The sequence below is a fragment of the Dermochelys coriacea genome, chromosome 3, assembly GCF_009764565.3.
Source record: "Dermochelys coriacea isolate rDerCor1 chromosome 3, rDerCor1.pri.v4, whole genome shotgun sequence".
NCBI lineage: Eukaryota > Metazoa > Chordata > Testudines > Dermochelyidae > Dermochelys > Dermochelys coriacea.
Window position 1 is genome coordinate 104,590,423 of NC_050070.1, and position 20,028 is coordinate 104,610,450.

General features: G+C 44.3%; 1 protein-coding gene across 12 annotated transcripts in view; it reads right to left on the bottom strand.

The window, feature by feature from the left end:
• The window catches only part of AHI1 (Abelson helper integration site 1), a 180,989-nt gene extending 161,742 nt beyond the window's left edge, over positions 1 to 19,247 (bottom strand). For 2 of the 12 annotated variants that reach the window (XM_038394753.2, XM_043511022.1), the window contains exons 1-5: positions 18,924 to 19,242; positions 12,095 to 12,141; positions 9,725 to 9,807; positions 5,696 to 5,767; positions 5,113 to 5,231 (exon numbers count right to left, since the gene is read on the bottom strand). In XM_038394753.2, the coding sequence (XP_038250681.1) occupies positions 5,113 to 5,231; positions 5,696 to 5,705 (129 nt within the window). In that variant the 5' untranslated portion in view covers positions 5,706 to 5,767; positions 9,725 to 9,807; positions 12,095 to 12,141; positions 18,924 to 19,242. Of the gene's footprint in view, positions 1 to 5,112; positions 5,232 to 5,695; positions 5,768 to 5,987; positions 6,069 to 7,350; positions 7,583 to 9,724; positions 9,808 to 12,094; positions 12,142 to 18,923 lie in introns of all 12 variants that reach the window. The other 10 variants (XM_038394765.2, XM_038394777.2, XM_043511021.1 and 7 more) reach the window with 9 other exon arrangements.
• Positions 19,248 to 20,028: the final 781 nt, after the last annotated feature.

Consider the following 20,028-nt stretch of genomic DNA (forward strand, 5'->3'; position numbering starts at 1 on the left):
GAACCTGATATTTAAACATTCATCTAGTCTGTCTAGACAATGCCACTAAATGTCATCCTGAGGGGCTGGGGAAAGAAGCAGGCAGGTACAACCCTAAACATGGGCAAAGCATGTAGCTACAAAGGCGCACACACTTTTGGAATCTCTGATTTCTAGAGATCCATCTCTGAAGAATGAGAGAAGGATATGGTTGACCTTTCATGTGACTAACCAAGAAAAGTTGATCACTTCCTATCTTCCAACCAGCTGCCTCCATCACAAGTTTCACCTCAGCTTTCTTAGCTGCCAAAACTTCCCCTCTATCCTTGAGATGAGGAGGAAGCCTGATTTAGCCATGACAGACATGGGGGTGAGGAGAGATTACAAAAGGAGGTAGAAAAGGCATTGGAGATGCTGAAGAAAGAAGGGGGGGGGGGGAGAGAGAGAGAGAATTATTCTTACTAGAAAAATAAATTGGACGGATAAACAGAGAGTGGGAGAAAAAATGCACCAACACAGAGTCAACATAAAGAAAAAGGGAGTGAGGGAAAGGAAAGAGAAGCATAAACCCAGACATAGTAATGTAAAAAAATGCATGCTAAAAATATTAAATTAAATAATTCTGTTAAATGTGGGATGTAAATGTATGGAAGGATAGGGAATAGGACTGCATGCAATGATGTTCATGTAGGGTAGCAAAAAACCTAACGTCAGCCCTGTATTTACACACCTTTTCAGTATTTAGTTACATAGAGTGTACTTAAAATTATGTAGTATTTAATCATGAAAATACTCATCATATGAATTTAACCTTTTCCTGCTTAGCTAGTCCAACAACATTCTTTCCATACAAAAGCCAACAATCCAAAAGGTTGTGGCAGATTATGTACAGGTAACTTTAAGAGCGCCTTATAAAGGAAAGGAAGGAAAAATATTTTTTTTACAGTGGCTAAAAAAATGCAGCAGATTATATACAAAACGAAAAAAGGCAAAGCATACAGAAACATCAACTGATTTTGGATGGATTATCCCACCTCCTTATCTGCATTTTTACTGAGCAGGTTTTACCCATGAAGTATAATGGATGAAGTTATTTATCAGACAAATAATTATAGAGGAACAATAGTGACACCATAGTCAAGGTTATGTCACTCTTTTGTCTTTGACAGTACCTTACTCCTTCTCTGTAGCTAAGGAAGCAGTTTTCTTTCAGAAAATAACTTGGAATTAATCATTTACATGTTTGTGATTTTCTGAATTTATCCTGATATGTAAAAGTGTTCCACTGAAGAAATCTCAAAAAAAATCACACCTGAGATATTTTGACTGGTGTGTTATATTTTTTGTAAACTTTGTGCAGTTCACCATCTACAGCACCCACACATACATATATATCTCTAATTTGAACAACAAACCCCTTTGTCCACTTAAATTTAGCCACAACTCTTAGTAAAACAGAATCTCCTCCTAACTATATCAAACACTGCCCCCAAAAAACTGGCAAATTACATGAACGCCACCACACTCTATCAGTGGCCCAAAAAGATGCCTGTGGCTAGGCTCAGACCTTAGTTCTTCAGACAGCGCAAGTCTGTACAACCTTAATTCATGCCACTGGTATATATGCATTATGATACAGACTTTTATTACATGATCACATACTATTCTATTCACAGGACCCCTGCCTCATTCAGTAAGGAAGGAAGGATGGTGCTTTGGGGCTGGAACAGGATTATGCAGTGAAGGAAATTGTTGTCTGTAGGGACTCTGCCTCATTTGTTGTAGAAGTTAGAAGGTATGTAATAAAAAGATGGTGTCATGGTTAAGACACTTAATTGCCACTTAAATGGATTCTATTCCTGCCTCTGCCACAGAGCTCCTGTGTGATGCTGGGCAAGTCACATGTGTGTTCCTAATTTTCCTCAGTGATCCATTTTAGACATCTAAGGCCTACAACTGAAGTCAAAGCGAGCCATACTCTAAACCAGGGACGGGTAAACTTTTTGGCCTGAGGGCCACACTGGGGTTTCCGAAATTGTATGGAGGGCCGGTTAGGGGAGGCTGTGCCTCCCCAAACAGCCAGGCATGGCCCAACCCCTGCCCCCTATCCGACCTTCCAGCTTCTCGCCCCCTGAAGGCTCCCACGGGACCCCTGCCCCATCCAACCCCCCCGTTCCCTGATGGCCCCCCTGGGAATCCTGCCTCATCCATCCCTCCCTGTCCCCTGATCGCCCCCGACTCCCTTCCCGATTGCCCTCTGCCACCCCATCCAACCCCCCCTCCTTCCTGACTGCCCCCCCAGGACTCCTGCCCCCATTCAACCCCTGTTCCCCACCCTCTGACCGCCCCGACCCCCATCCACACCCCCACCCCCGACCACCACCCCGAATGCCCCTGGCCTCTCTCCAACCCTCCTCCCTCCATGCTCCCTTACTGCACTGCCTGGAGCACCGGTGGCTGGCGCCGCTACAGCCGCACCACCCGGAGCACCAGGACAGGCAGCCGTGCTGCGTGGCTGAAGCCAGCCACGCCACCACACAGCACAGAGCACCAGGTCAGGTCAGGCTCTGCAGCTGTGCTGTCCGGCCAGAGCTAGCAGCCCCGTCGCCCAGAGCATTGCGCTGGCAGCGCTGTGAGCTGAGGCAGCGGGGGAACAACAGGGGAGGACCCGAGGGCTAGCCTCCCGGGCCAGGAGCTCAGGGGCCGGACAGGAGGGTCCCACAGGCTGAATGTGGCCTGCAGGCCATAGTTTTCCCACCTCTTCTCTAAACAGATAAAGTGCTATAAAATGCTAAGTACGCTGAAAAAAAATCAGTCCCATGGGCTTATTGGAGACGCATTCCAGTTGCTGGGCACTCAAGTTGGTCACCCAAAATTAGTGGACACTTCTGATGTGAATCTCTCTTTGCTCCCCATCTGTAAAATGGGGATGATAACTTACCTCACAGAAGTATTTTGAAAATAAATTTATATTTGTGAAGCACTCTGATTCCATGGTGATAAGCACTATGGTGTGTGACAAGGTCGGGCCAGATGGCTATAGGAGAGTAATAGAAGGCAGATATATTAACCCCAGGTTAAGTAGGTCCCTTTTCCCTGGGTAAGGTAACAGGGAAGGTTCCAGAACAATCAGGAACCTTCTGGAGACAATTAAGACAGACTGATTACAACACCTGTAGCCAATCAAAAAGCTGCTAGAATCAATTAAGGAAGGCTAATCAGGGCACCTGAGTTTTAAAAAGGAGCTCACTTCAGTTTGTGGTGTGTATGTGAGGACGCGGACTATTGGAGGACTGAGGTGTACAAGCATATCAGACACCAGGAGGAAGGTTCTACGGTGAGGATAAAGAAGGTGTTGGGAGGAGGCCATGGGGAAGTAGCCCAGGGAGTTGTAGCTGTCACACAGCTGTTCCAAGGGGCACTCTAGACAGCTGCATTCAACAGGGCCCTGGGCTGGAACCCAGAGTAGAAGGCGGGCCCGGGTTCCCCCCAAATCCTCCCAACTCCTGGTCAGATACAGGAGGAGTCGACTTGGACTGTGAATTCAGAAAAATGGCCAAGCTGAGGGCTGCCATGAAGCTCCAAGGCAAGCAAATCTGCCAATAAGCACAAGACCCACCAAGGTACAGCAGGAACTTTGTCACAGGTGATAAGCACCACGAAGAAATTAATAATTTTGTATTCAGAACAGGCTCTGAAAGGTATGCAATAAGTTCTGAGGCCACACATGGAGTGCTGAGAATGAAATGAAATATTGACCGGCTACCAACTGAGAGAGTACCATTCATGCTGTGCACTAAATGAAGCAGAGGTCCTGTGGAAAAAAATAATATGTGATTACGTAATTAAAGATGGTATCATAATACATGTGTACCAGTGGCATGAATTAAGGTTGTAGAGGCTGGAGCTGTCTAAGGAACTAAGGTCTGAGCCCTGCCACAGGCAGCTTTTTGACCACCGCTAGAGTGTGTTGATGTTCCTGTAATTTGCCAGCTTTTACTGGCTGGATGGGGAACTCAGCAACAGAGAGATAAATGAGAGCAGTGGTTGGTGGAGTCCAAGTCAAATGAGTGGCCATTTTGGTGAGTGGACTATTGACCAGGATTGCAAGTTGAATGAAGAGGTGATGGCGAGTGGTTTTCAACCTGTGGTCTATGGACCCCTGGGGATCTGCAGACTATATTTAAGGGGTCTGTGAAAGGTTGTTATTACCATAAAACAGTGGTTTTCACCCTGGAGGTCCACAGACTAGGTCTAAGATTTCTATTCAACATTTTTTTAGGGGTCCGCAAATGAAAAAAGGTTGAAAACCACTGAGCTAAGGGGTCGGATGGGACATCACCATGGAAGCTGAAGTCACCACAAATGAGTGTGGGAAATAGCCATGAATCAAAATCGAGAGGAAGGCTGATGGAGAGGAGTTGGGTGGATGTTAGATGACAACAACCTGGAGGGTGGGAGGAGATAAGAGTCATATTCAGTGCTGTTCAGAAGCAGAGAAATGAGTGGGAAAGAGGAGAGGGAGTTCTAGTTTGATTTAATTTTGTTTTAATATTCTTATTTTCATGATACTAGCTTTGGAAAATTTAATAAAGTTGACATTTACCTTTGTTACCAACTAGACAACTGATAAGCATCTGTAAAATTCACAGACATGAACTATTTGCTCTAAGAGCTAACTACTAGTATTACTGTGGGAATGATCCTGCAAGCCCTTCACACATGACACTCCAACTGAAGTTAATGTGAATTTGGAAAGCTTGAAGGATGGTTTCCAAAATTCTACTGAAAAATGTGGTGGATAAGAATATGTTGACACAATTTTAACTATAGGCATGCCAGTAGGCATCATTTAACATTAACCTCAAATTACATTACTAGTATCAGTAGGTCACTAAGTTGTAAATTACTAGGGTTTACTCTTATTGTTTAGCATGGACATCAAAGTCATACATTAAAAATGTAAGTTTTCCATTATGAAGCAAACACCACGTTTTCTTTTCATAGTGCTTGCTGAAGCTTACAGCATCTCCTTTCTGTTGGGAAGGAGAAAGCATACTTCCTCTGCTGAGAGATATGGGATTTTTTCCACGAAGGCAAGCAGAATCACTGTTCTCAGGTTAACAAACTCACCATAATATTCTCATGAGAGTGAAATTGTTGCCGCTTTGATTTTTTTTCTGTTAGCCCAGAATGACTCCTGAATATTTCCTCAAAGCGAACTTTGGTTTTTGCCTTTGCCTCACTCTCTGCTGGAAAAAAAAAAAAGTTAAAATAAGATTAATTGGCTCAAATAATTAGGTTCATTACAACAGCAGCTGATTACACTTTTAGGCATAGAGGGCAGCATTTTCACCAGAGATGAATTACACTAATCAAGACTTTTATTTCATCTTGTGAAACTGAGAAAAAGTTCCCATTTACAATGGCAACCAGATGAACATAACTCAAAACAGCAATATACGTAGAATCATCCATCTATTGTACACAACAAGACAATTCTCAAATACATTGTTTCACATATTAACTATCAATTTTATAAATCCTGCAAATGTTAAATAAAAAAAGTTCAAAACAAAACAAAATCAGCTGTAAGCATTGACCAAGAATTAATCCAAGGCAGCACTAAAGATCAATTGATGGAAGTAACTGAACATTAATACCCAATTCTAAGAATAAAATGCATTTTGGAAATTAAAAACGTAGAAGTTCTCACCTGGTGGCATTTTCAGTCCTATATTAAGAATGGCTCAATACACTACACCTTTCTTTCTTAAAATTCAACATTCTGCAAAACACACACCAACATTCAGAATATTTTAATTAACAAAACTAAAGTTACAAAATGTATACTATACATGTATGCCAGCCTGAATGACTGGGTTAGTAATACTGAGACTTAAACAAAAAAACACAAAAACACACACCCAAAAAAACCCCAACGTTGATCGGAATAAATCTAAAATGCAATTCAATTTATATGGAACAATGCAAGAAATACTTCTCACCATATAAACAGAGTCAATGAAATAGAATCCATTTCCCTTTAATTTGTGGCATGCTCTAAAGAGAGATTTTACAGATTCACTCTTTTAATTGTTTGTTTTTTTGTTTTGTTTTTTTATTAAAGAGTCAATCCTGCACACCCTCCTCACTCAGACGATACTCCAATTGAGGTCAACATTAGCTTTGGTGGAGTAAAGATCATAGGACTGGGTCCTAAATTCCTTCTTACAAAATGTGAGATATTAGTTCTAAAAGAAACTTGAGTGGATATGCCAAGCATAAGTTCTAGCAATTACTGAACTGTCATAATGTACTAAATAGGGTTGGGTGAAATTTATTCGCCAACCCCCACCCCACACACACATAAAATACGCAAGTTCAGCAACACCAAAACACTTAACACATTTTTTTAATCGAAGCAATTATTAAAGTCTGAAAAATATCAAAGCATTTTGTTTTGACATTTTCTAAATAAAGTGTTTTGATTTTTCAGTTTGAAACAACTTTTCATTTCAATATTTAATTTATTTTTAATAAAATTAAAGTGATTACACTGAAATGAAATTTGACTTTGATAAACCAAAAATTTTTTAAAATTTTATTTTTCAGAACTGCCAACGAACCAAAATTCCAATATTTGCACAGCTCTAGAAACCAAAAAGAGAAAAACAGAAGCTACGCATTAACATCTAGTTATACTAATTCTACCTCTTGCTGCTAGGCAGTCTTTTGAGGTGGAACCATACCAACTTCTTTACATTCTGAAAGGTGTTTGAAATTGGCAGGTATGACCAAAAGTGGCTTTACATGGGGGGCTGCAGGGAGCATCTTTTATTGTAAAAATGTAGCCATTTCACAGCTAACAACATTTTTCCCCCCCAACAGAAATATCATTTATTTCTAGCTCAGAAACAAAACTATTTCATTGTCATTGTTAAACTATGCATCCCTATGGTCATAACACTTTAAAAATACATTTTCTCTTTTTTTCATTTAATATTCATGTCTTAGGGGTTTTTTTTAGTTACATAAAATCAATTTTATATTTCTAAAGTTAGATTTATTGTCACTATAAGGCACTATAAAGTATGTATCTCAACAGAATACCGCGGCTTTACACACAATTCAAATTCAGACTCAGATAGGAATAGAAAACATTTACTACTTTAAGGTAGAAACCAAAACATTGTTAAATTATAAAACCCTGGAGTTTATCAATTACTTTGGTCTTTTGGAGAGTAGGGAAGAATACATTTTGTGATTGATTTTATCCTCTCAAGAGACTGAGCACCAAGAAAGCAGGTACTCTCAAGTTTATAAAAAGGAACACAGGACAAAAAACAATAAAATATGCATAGCGCATACCTGCTTCGAATCTAATGGCTGAAATATCTTCGTTAGTATCCAAATAAACACAATAAAAAAGGGCCATTAGCAAATAAATTTTGTCCACAGCTGATCTTCTCTACAGTCTAGGCTAGTATTCTCACAGCCACTTTTTCATTTTGTGTGCTATAAATTGCACAGATCCACCAGGCTTGACTGAAGACCACTGAGCTCTCTACACACCACTCTTCTCCTGCTGAATAAATTATCCCTTTCATGACAACAAAATTAAAACCCATAATATTAATAGTTATTTTTATCCACTGTAATCGGAAGGAAGAATTACATAACATTTGACACACAGCCTTTAATTAACAGTATCAGAAGTCTAAATATAGCCCATTAATCAACATGGATAAGAACAAGGATGTTCACCCTATATAATCTCATTTTAAAATAGGAGAGATTTAATCTTGTGTTAAAGTTCAGCAATCAGAGAATCCCAAAATGACTAAAGCTAGAGTTTTCCTTAATCTATTATTTTTCTAGCACATTGATTAATAAAGCAGTTTTCCTCCAGCAATGACAAACACACATAATACAGTATAGGGCTATATTCCAGACACCAGGATATAATCTAGGAAACAGAAATCTGCAACCAGAGATTTTAAAAACTTCCTGTATATCTTCCTGCAGATTCTCATTTTCTCTAACTATATATTTCAAATTCATCAAGTAGCAAAAATAATCTTCAGAATGGCAACTAATGTACTGTCCATCATTGTCTTGTGTCTATAAACAGATAGTGTAATATTGCTGCTTCAGTATTTTATACTTCTGTAACATTTTCTGTCCTGAAAGATCCCAAGGGCTGTATAAGTTATGCTGCAAAGAAAAAAAAATATCCCCAGCCACCACAGCAAAGCAGCCACACGTAGGATATAACAAAGCAGAAGTGTGTCTACTGTTAAATGCTACACTACAGGAACTGAAGAATTCCTCATCCAATATGAGCCACAGAAGAATTTAGGTAGGTGGACCTTATTACACAATTTAGAATTTGATCAGATTAGCTTCCTTACCCTCTTGAAAAAAGGGTAATGAAATTTTTAGTGATCACAAATGGTCCTGACTCCAGATTTTGTTTGCTTACATCTCACCTGAAAGATAGCATCTGCACAGCAAAATGCTTCCCAGCGCTGAACTTAGACACTGACTGGCCAAGCTGCTGAATCTCCAGCACCATCTTGAGGCACCCCATGTTTTTCTTGGAGGTTTCCCATCCAAGGATTCACAGGTGTAACTTCTTAGCTTGAGATCTCACAAGACTGCAACCCAGAACTACTTGACAAAATGGCACAAAAATACAAACTATTCCTATTCATCACCATTTGTTATTTATTCAAAAACAAAGTGTTAGGTTTTTATTCATTTGCCTCAATGGGGTACTTTAGTTGAGAGTGATTAACTAGGCATCATTTCTGAAACTTTATTAATACCATGTATACGTTAACTTGGCAACACCAGCTAACATAATTCTCCATGTCAAAGAAAGCACAGAATTAAATATAGTAAAATATCCTAAATGAATCAAACTATACCACAGAATCTCAATGGATAGAAATTTTAAAATTTCATGCTTGAATAATCAGAGTACAGCAGCAGAAACATACTACCTACAGCTGACCAGGTGATTGTGCAATGCTCAGGGAGATTTGAGAGGCTACAAAATTGAACACCAAATGATAAAGGAGGCTTTCAATTATCTCCATATTGACTGGGAACATGTCATTTCAGGAGGAGATACAGAAATAAAATTTCTAGACACCATTAACAACTACTTCTTGGAACAGATAGTCCTGGAACCCAAAAGGGGAGAGGCAATTCTTGATTTAGTCCTAAATGAAACACATGAGCACATCCAAGAGATAAATATAGCTGCATCAATCAGTAACAGTGACTATAATGTAATTAAATTTAACATCCTTGTAGAAGGAAAAATACCAAAGAAACACACAATAGCATTTAACTTCCAAAAAAATTCTCATTTTTTTGTCTAGTTTCCTCTTTTGGTTAGAGGCTGTCTTTTTGTTCTATATTTGTACAACGCATAGCAAATGGGGTCCAGGTTCTCTAGATGCTATGATAATACACATTTATAATAAATAAAATAAATAAATAAAATAATAATAATAATATGGACAAACGTAGTCATACATTTAGGAACAAAGAATGTAGTCCTACTTACAGGACGGGGGATTCTATCCTAGGAAACAGTGACTCTAAAAAAGACTTGGGGTTCATGGTGGAGAATCCCTTGAACATGAGCTCCTAGTGCAATGCCATTGCCAAAAGGGCTAAAGCAATCCTTGGATGTATAAACAGTGAAATATCAGTATCGAGATTACATTACCTTTTTATTTGGCACTAGTGCAGACCATCATTAGAATACTGTGTCCAGTTCTGATGTCCACAATTCAAGAAAAATGCTGAAAACTGGAGAGAGTTCAGAGAAGAGCCATGAGAACGATTAAAGGATTGGAAAACATGCCTTATAGTGAGAGGCAAGGAGCTCAATCTATTAAATGTCAAAACACTTTGTTAAAGCGGAGTTAAGGTTGCCTGGTAGTAGCTCATGCCCTTCCAGAACATTAAGTTCAGCAAAACTCAAACTTCTGAAAGCCAGTAAGCATAGAGTTAAGGTAAATGCCTATGCAACCTTAATTCTACATCCACGAGGTGACAATAGCACTGAGAATGATCTACATGCACTCCTGCTGCATTCATTGTGTTAGGTGTAGATTCAGTGGAAGAGAAATAAGGTGGAGCAGCTTGGAAGAGTTGTGACAGTGATATTAGGAGACCTGGGGATTAGTTTGAGGAGCATCACAGAGCTGTAATTAAATTTAAATTTGGTATTTTTCCTTCTACAAGGATGTTAAATTTAATTACATCACATACGAGAAGATGCGGTTCTGAGTCCTCTCCCCCACATGTGCTTTATGAAAGGAAAGAGGTGTATATACACCTTGAGTTTCCACTCTGCATCATTTCAATACAGAATTGTACAGGTTGTGTCAGTGGCAGGGCACTGATACCATCAGTAAAAAGGTCAGATATGAGAGCAGTCTGTGGCTTTAATGATGGGTAGGGGAAAGTAGAGGTTTAGGTGGTATCTTACATGCAAGTGTGAAGGGGCTATAAAAAGAGTATGAAGTAGTTTTTAAATATTACAAGTGTTGTATTCTGTTGAAGCAGCAGGCTGGGTGTTTGAGTGTACAGCAAATGCAGCTGTCCATTACAGTGAAAAGGGAGAATGGGAGCATTTACGTTATGGACATATTGGGGCATTGCTCAAAGAGGGCAAAATTAAGTTGCATGAGTTTACCTTAACTCTGCACATCCTGACTTTCAGAAGTCTGAGACTTTACTGAAATCCATGTTCTAAAAGGGCATGAGCTATCACTGGGCAAATGTAACTCTGTGCTAATGAAGTATTTTGACATTTAATATCCTAGGTTTTTTTAAACAAAAAGTGAAATGTTTGCTGGTAGGAGTTAATGGTCATTTCAACAGTTGTAGTTCTCACCTAGGTTTTCTGTTTTTATGCTCCCATGGTAATAATTGGGTATAATAATATAAAATATAAATAATAATAATTGGGTAATAATTGGGCTTGGCACAATTTAATTTTTTTTTACATATATAATTTTGAGCAAGTATCAATGCTTATTTTAGGTATTTTTTCTGTTTTAATTGATTTAATTTCCTGCAACTGTGTAAATTTAGGGGGGGGAGTTGTCAGACAGTAATTATTCAATGACAGTAGACACTGAGATTCAAAATGTTAAAGCTTTAAAACAATTAACACCAATCATCAACATCACATGTCAAAATATAGAGCAAATATCCTTAAATCAGACTCTAATAATTTCTCAAGCAGCATTTCTCTCTCTGCCTATTTGTAAATTTCTATAATTCTCAATGGATATATTTTTTCATCTGTTTGTGTGTGTGTACGGTGAAATTGACATTTACCAATAAAAACCTAATCCTTCCAAGCCTAGTAATAATTAAAGACATAATATTTATATCATACTTTTCATTGATATAACTTAAAGAACTTCACATTATCATCCTCATTTTACAGGTGGGAAACTGAGGCACAGAAAGGTGAAGTGATTTCTCCAAGATCCAGCAGGCCCAGTGGCACAGTAAGGAACAGTTAAAGTCCAGTGGTCTTTCTGCTACACCATAGAGTCATAATTCCTCAGTGCTGCTTCTTCACTGCTACACACTTTGTTAGTTATAGTAGATGTGATGTTGCACCCCATAATGCTTTAAAGAAATATGCTTATGAATGACAATACATTTTATGCTACATATGTCATGTAACATCTCTCTGCAAAGGTTATTATCTACTGAATATATTCATCCTATATGTATGCATGTATCATTTTTGTATTCAAAGTTATGAATATTGGCTAGGTACTTGATTGATTTTAAGTAGCCTCAGTGAAACGTTTGGTCAGCTTCTTGAGAAAAGCCTATTCTCAGTAACTGCCCAATCAAGAAACACTTAATCTGACAATAGACTTTGACAGATGCCAATCCACATCTGAGCTTTCCTGGGAACATTCCTGTAAAGTTCTGAGTCATGCCTGGACATGTGACTTGCCCACGTGACTCCAAAACTCCATTTTGTAGCTGTAATTCTACACAGGCGGAGAGGGGGGTTTCCACCCAGAAGAGAGAAACTATACAAAGTCCTGGGAGACCACACCTTTTTGTCTTCAGTTGGCTCAAGAGGTAGCCACCCCAAAAGGACACCTGAAAGAAACGGGAACAAAGGACAGTAATCACAAGGGCGTGAGTGATTGCTGGACCCAGACTAGAAGAAGACTAGTTTGTAAAAGAAATTTATTGGAACATCTGAGGGTGAGATTTCATCTGTAATCTGTATTAGGATTAGATTTGTATGTTATATTTTATTTTGCTTGGTAATTCACTTTGTTCTGTCTGTTATTACTTAGAACCACTTAAATCCTACTTTTTGTATTTAATAAAATCACTTTTTACTTATTAACCAATCCAGAGTATGTATTAATACCGGGGTGGGGGGGGACACAAACAGCTGTGCATATCTCTCTATTAGCGTTATATAGGGTGAACAATTTATGATTTTATCCTGTATAAACTTTATACAGGGTAAAATGGATTTATTTGGGGTTTGGACCCCACTAGGAGCAGGGTACCTGAGCGTTGGAGACAGGAACGCTTCTTAAGCTGTTTTCAGTTAAGCCTGAAGCTTGTGGGGGGCGTGATTCAGACCTGAGTCCGTGTTTGTAGCAGGCTAGCATGTCTGAAGTCCCAAGCTGCCAGGGAAAACGGGCTCAGAGGAAGTCTCAGCACATCAGATGGCAGGTCCCAAAGGGGGTTTCTGTGATCCAACCCATCACAGTAGAATTAACATAATAGTTTCACTTGGAAATGTTTGCAATGTGTAGTTGCTAACAGGGCCAGTGAGAGAAATCTCATACATGGTCTATGTCCCAAAACCTTCAGTTTTATTACATGGTTGCTAGAGTGCCACTAAACATGTGACAGAAGATTAGTGTGTGTCTGCCCCACCATTCTGTCACGGAGTTTGGGAGTGCAATCCAGACCAGTAAGGAGTTGTGTCACCACTTGCTCTGCAACCCTGGATGCCTTACAATGCTTTACTGCTATAGCTACCAGCCTCGGATGCTCACAGCTAGTCTACAAGAATGCAGGTCACACTCTGTGTCTATGTGCTATGCAGCCCTAGTTCAGCAGCTCTGATCTCAGCAACCTATCTACACCTCCGTTCTGCCTCCTGCCAGCCCTGCTTATAACCAGCAAGATGACCCTACTGCACTTCCAGTCCCAAATTTCCCCCAAACCATGTGCTCTGTAGTGTCCAGTCCTCTCCTGGACAGCTCAGAGAAATGATGTTTGTTGTGCCTTTAAAGAGACAAAAGCATATTACAGTTTATTAACTTAACTGGGGTAAAGACACCTTTCCCTTCAAACACAGCATGAACTAGTTTATATTAAAATAAAACAAATTAATTAATAGGACATAGGTTAAGTCAGGGATGGGCAAACCTTTTGGCCCGAGGGCCATATCTGGGTGGGTAAATTGTATGCAGGGCCATGAATGTAGGGCTCAGGGGAGGGCGGGGGGTATGGGGTGTGGTAGTAGGCTCAGGACATGGGGTTGGTGATGCAGGAGGGGTACAGGGCTAAGAATATAGGGCTGGGGCAGGGGGTTGGGGTGTGAGAGGGAGTGTAGGAAGGGGCTCAGGGCAGGAGGTTGGGATGTAGGAAGAGGTGTGAAGTGCAGGAGGGGGTTCAGGGAAGAGGGTTGGGGTGCAGGAGGGTGGAGCAGGAGGCTAAGGGATTCAGGGGGTTGGGCTGCAGGAGGGGGCTTGGGGGCAGGCTTTGGCCCAGCACCGCTTACCTCTAGCAGCTCCAGGGTGGCAGCAGCGTGCCTGCCTGCCCTGGCCCCGTGCCACTCCCAGAAGTGGCCAGCATGTCTGGCAGTGGCTCCTCTGGGTGGGGTGGGGCAGATGGCCCGAGCACCTGCACCTGCTCTGCTGGTGGGGGGGAAACTGCACTCAAGGGCTGCAGGGGCAGGAGCTGTGGGGGGCAGCAGCAGGAAAAGGAGGCCTAGGGCAGTGCAAGGGATTAGCGGGGGGCCTGGTGCCAGCCGCAGGAGTCAGACCCGCCCCCCTGCATACTCATCGGTCACAGCGGGGAGCAGAGCGACCTGGCCCCAGCCCGCTCTGCTCCCAGCCCCGTTGCTTGTGGGAGGGGGCTTGGAGGAAGGGGTCAGGCCCGCCCCCACACTCACCAGCAGCAGTGGCGGGAAGTGGAGCAGAGCAGAGCAGGCTGGGCCTGGGTAGTTCTGCTTCCCGCCGCCGCTGGGGAGTGCAGGGGCGACCCCTTCTGCCAGCTCCAGTACCCCCACTAATCCCAGGCTGCATCACTCGGGGGAGAGGGCTGTCGGGAAGGGGTGGAATGGGGGTGGGGTGGGGGCAGAGCAGAGGCGGGAAGAGGTGGGGCTGGCTGCTGGAGCCAGTGCCGCATATGCACCATGCAGCTGCCTGGGGCACCACAAAATTTGGTACCCCAAATTACGTGGTGCCCTACGCAGCTGTGTATTCTGCGTATGCCTAAGGACGGCCATGTTGATTACCTTCAGTCCCTCCTCACTCTGGATCTGATTCCAGCTCACGTGGAGGGGCTAGGAGAGAGGGTCAGACCCCTGCAAAGAGGTAGGGCTCCCCTAGATCACAGTACACACCCAGAAGGGGAAAATTCAGGGGGATCAGGGGATGGGAACTATGCTGAGTGGGGGTGGGGGGGAGGACACTGGGAAACTTAATAGAGGCAAATTTTTTCCTAAACATTGACAGATCATTCTCAGATTTCTGCCCATGGTGGGTTTAAAACAACACCTCTGTGAGCTTGCAGATTTCTAAAGTGGCCCATTCGTCTCAGTGAAATTTTCTCACCTGAAATAGAGGACTACAGCCTGGAACAATAGGTCTGAGACATGTGAACTGCTCCACTCACGTCAGTGGGTTTTTCCATCCCCCTCCCAAGTGCTGGAAAGTTTCTCATGTGTGTAAAGCCTCCTCACCCCAGTCTCAGTCAGCAGTGTGTTCTTGGTGCATGCTCCAAGCATGCCTGTTTTAAACCCTCCAAACAGAGAGGCAGTGGCCATACTGGGTTAGACCAATGGTCCCTCCAGCCCAATATCCCATAGTGGCTAATGCCAGATGCTTCAAAGGGAATGAGCAGAACAGGGCAATCAACAAGTGATGCATCCCTTGTCATCCAGTCTCAGCGTCTGGCAGTCAAAGATTTAGGGACACCCAGAGCATCGATGCATCCTTGATCATCCTGGCTAATAGCCACTGATGGACCTATCCTCCATTAACTTATCTAATTCTTTTTTGAACCCTGTTATAGTTTGTGTCTGCACAGCATCCCCTGGTAATGAGTTCTAGAGGTTGACCACATATTGAGTGAAGTACTTCCATCTGTTTGTTTTAAATCTGATGCCTATTAATTTCATTGGGTGACCCATGGTTCTTGCATTATGTGAAGGGGTAAACAACACTTCCTTATTCACTTTCTCCACATTATTCACGATTTTATAGTCCTCTATCAAATCCCTGCTTAGCCCTGTAATCTCTTTTCCAAGCTGAAGAGTCCCAGTCTTTTTAGTCTCTCCTCATATGGAAGTTGTTCCATACCCTTAATCATTTTTGTTTCCCTTCTCTGTATCTTTTTCTAATATATCTTTCTGAAGATGGGGCAACCAGAACTGCATGCAGTATGGATTTATATAGTGGCATTATGACATATACTTTCTTATTAACTATGTCTTTCGTAATGGTTCCTGCACACTGGGCAGATGTTTTCTGAGAACTAACCACAATGACTCCAAGATCTGTTTCCTGAGTCACAACTAATTTAGACGACATCATTTTGGATATATAGTTAGGATTATGTTTTCTAGTATGCATTACTTGCATTTATCAACACTGAACTTCATCTCCTATTTTCTTGTCCTGCCATCCGGTTTTGTGAGATCCCTTTGTAACTCTTCTACTTTGAACTTAACTATCTTGAGCAATTTTGCATCATCTGCAAACTTCGCTACCTCACTATTTTCCCTTTTTCAGATCTTTTATGAAGACGTTCAACAGCACTGGTCCCAGTACAGAGCTTTAGGAGACCCCACTACATACCTTCCTCCATTCTGAAAACTGACCGTTTTTTCCTACCCTTTTTTTCCCCATCTTTTGACCAATTACTGATCCATAAAAGGACCTTACCTCTTTTCTGATGACTGGCTACTTTGCTTAAGAGTTTTTGGTGAGGGACCACCTCAAAGGCTTTCTGAAAATCCAAATACATTGCATCTACCAGATCATCCTTGTCCAAGTCTGTTGACACACCTCAAAGAATTCTGATAGATTGGCGAGACATGATTTTCCTTTATAAAAGCCATGTTGATTCTTCCCCAACAAATAGTGTTCACCTGTGTGTCTCATAATTTTGTTCTGTACTACAGTTTCAACCAATTTCCCTGGTTCTGAACTTCAGCTTACTGGCCTGTACGAGCCAGGATAGTCTCCAGAGCCAGTTTTTTAAAAAGGCTCTACAGTACAACCTGTGTTGCCAGCCGTTCTCAGTTTTGTACACTCATCTCAACTTCACCAGCAATTATTTGGGACCAGTACTATTCTGGACTGCACAGCCTCATGACACCAGGGGGAGACATCCCTAATCTCTTTTCCTCCAAAGTGCCAAGGCAGGCTTCTGTGGGAAAGAACAGGTAGGTCTGTGCTGGTGGGCTGAGTGAATTTCACTCCCCGTAGGGCAGGCAAACACCCCTCCTCAGACACCTGTCCTGAGGGCTGGGAAAACAGCAGGGCTCAGAAAACAGCAGGGCTCAGGTAAGGGAGGTGGGTGGGAAACTGCCTACAGCATAGCAGTTCCCCTTGCTTTCCCTGCTGCAGCCCACTACTCCAGGGAGAATTCTGCACCACTACGCATGTGCATAATTAATGTGCTGTGCATAATTTTTTCCCCCTGCAGAAAATAACTTCTACTGGAAAGTTACTGCAGTTCTGCCTTTTGTCCACCAGGGGCTGCTGTGGCACTAGAACAGAGCAGCCCCTCCAAAGCAGGAGCAGCCCCAGCTGCTGATATGGAAGGGAAGAGATTGCCTGCCCAGCGCTGTGACTGTGGGGTCAAGTCAGGAGACAGGGAATACGGGGGAACAGACAGTGTGGGGTTGGAGGATCACAGACTGGGGTTCATAAGGGCTAGTGGGGGAGAACAGACTAGGGCAGGGGATGAATGGGAGTGGAGGTGCTGGGCCACAAGGGTACGGGGGAAGGGTGGTGGCTGAGTGGGGGCACATATGGGGATAGGGTGCAGTCACACGGGGGGAAGGGGCTGGCTGAGGGGGTGCAGGGCTACATGGGGATGGGGGAAAAGATACAGAGACACATGGGCACCGAGGAAAGGGTGCAAGGACAGGAGGATACAGGGACACATAAGGACAGGAGCAGATGTAGCTGACTGAATGGGAGAGGCTAGAGGTCAGCCTGGATCTGCATAGGGGAGGCTCCCTAACAATCCCTTCCTGCCCCCTGAAAAAACCTGTTCCATATTCTCCCACCCATACCCATCAACCCTCCAGGTTCACTCCCAGGCTCCTACCCTCTCCCTCAGCTCCTCTGTTTACCCCGACTCCCCCAAACTTTTGCACTGCTTCTGAGGGGGACAGGAAATACGGTTCTGCATTGCAGTTTAAATTAATTATTCAAAGTTCTGCATTTATATGCCTAGTAAGGAATCTATTTGACAAAAAACATTTCCTGAATCTTATTTGTTATCTGTACGGTTACAGACATACTTGCTGACAGGTATTTTGAAATAAATTACCAAAATAATTGAAATTTGTGTGATTATATTATGTTATTTTGGCCAATAAAATATAGAGAATATTGCAGAATTTTAAAATATGTGCAGAAACTTTAATTTTTTCCCCCACACAGAATTCCCACAAGAGTAGCCTCCACTCAGGAGTCTGCCCAAGTCTGCCTGAGCCCAAATCCAGCGGCCAGTACCCAGGTGGCTGCTGGCAAGTGGGGTTAGCGACTCATGTCACAGCACCACCATGTCCCTCCCCTGCAGTCTCAGCCCCCCTCAAATCCCAAGGTAGGGCAGTGGTCAGCATAGGGTTGCCAGGTGTCCGGTTTTTGACCGGAACGTCTGGTTGAAAAGGGACCCTGGCAGCTCCGGTCAGCACCGTTGATCAAGCCGCTAAAAGTCCTGTCAGCGGTGCAGTGAGGCCAAGGCAGGCTCCCTGCCTGCCCTGGCTCCGTGCACTCCCAGAAGCAGATGCCATGTCCGGCTCCTAGGTGCATGGCCGGCCAGGGAGGCTCCAGGAGCTGCACCCACCCCGAGTGCTGGCTCCACACTCCCACTGGCCAGGAACCGCAGGCAATGGGAGCTGTGGGGGTGGCACCGGCGGGGGCAGGCAGTCCACAGAGCCCCTTGTCCCCTCTGCCTAGCAGCCAGATAGGCAGCCGCTGGAAGCAGACAGCATGAGCTAAGCACCGCTTGGCTGGAGCCCCCACCCCCCTGCTCCAGGCGCGAACCCCCAGCTGTACTGTAACTGAGCCCCCCCCCCCCCCCCAATTCCTCACCCCCCCATCCCAGAGCCTGCACCCCCGCCCACGCACTCCAACCCCGTGCTGCAGGGCAGTGAGAGTGAGTGAGGGCGGGGGAAGAGCGAGAGGAGGGGGGAAGGGGCGGGGCGGGGCAAGGGCGTTGGGTTTGGGGGATTAGAAAGTTGGCAACACTAGACCAGCAGCGGGCGGCCAGCGTCACCAGCCGTCAGGGACCCAGCGTGCAGTTACCGGGGCAGAGCCCAGGGAGGAGCGGGTGGAGCCCCAATCCCCCTGCCGCCCTCCCCGAGCCCCGCTTCCCTCTTCCCCCCGCCCCCTCCCGGTGCCTCCGCAAACGGCAGAGCGCGCGGGGCAGGGGCTCTCACTCACTTTGACCGGGTCTCCGGCACGGCCTGGAACTAGGGCTGCGACTGCCGCGGCTGCCCCTTCTCCCCCCCGCCACTTGGTTTCTTCCTCATCCCCCTCCGCGGCCTCTCGCGCTAGTTTTGCTGAAAACAAACAACAGCTGCCAAGGAAACAACGCTCCGCAGAATGCGCATGCGCCTAAAGTGTGGCGAACGCTGGGCGTGGAGAGGCAGCGCACATCCGGGACTTCTTTGCAGGCTTCCCACCTCAACGGCAACGGAAACGCATGCTCCACTACTGAGTCCCGAAGATGAAACGCGCGCGCGCTCCTTAGAATTAAGGGGGAGGAAAGGCGCATGCGCTAGAAAGTGATGCAGGGCACGCCGTTCGGGGAGATGCGGGCAAGACGTGATGCGCATGCGCGGCGCATGCCGTTGGCCCTTATGATGCCAACCGCCTAGGCGGGCAGTTGTTGGATGATGTGTTTCAGGAACGCGCTTAAACGGCTTCTCCTGCACTCGTTTAATGCCCCCGCAGCCGGCTCCTGGTAGCGTTGGCGATTGGCCGCGGCAGGGGCCTGCTCGGGGCATTGTGGGCCTGCCCCAAAGCTCAGGGAGGTGCCTGGGAAGCCTCCTGCTGATGCTAGAGGGCCCCTCAGCCGGTCCTGTGTCCCCACAGACCAGGCCCCTGAGCAGCCCCCTCCCTGCAGTGGCGATCCTGCCAGGCTGCCCCACGCCTGTGGGGTCGGCTCAGGTTCACCTCCGCTCTTGCTGCAAAGCCCAGGGGCTCAGGACTGGGGCAGGGGAGCCTCACGCCCCCGATCCCACAAGTGACTTCTTCTGAGAAGCCGAGGAGCCTGCTGGGCATGGGGTGGGGCAGTGCATGCTCCTCTGCCCCAGCCAGGGCAGGCCCTAACCCCACCAGCTATACTGTTGTTATTTGGGAAGCCCCAAATCAGTTTCTGTTGTTGCCCTTGTAATGGGTGATGGCCCAGTAAAATTCAAGTTCAAAAGTTTGAAACTGGAAGTCAAGCAAACCCACAGAAAAACATTTGCCAAAAAAAGCAGAGAACAGACAGTTTTTTCAATATTAAGTCATTCGTTGGGGGGGGAGGGATTAATTTTTTTTA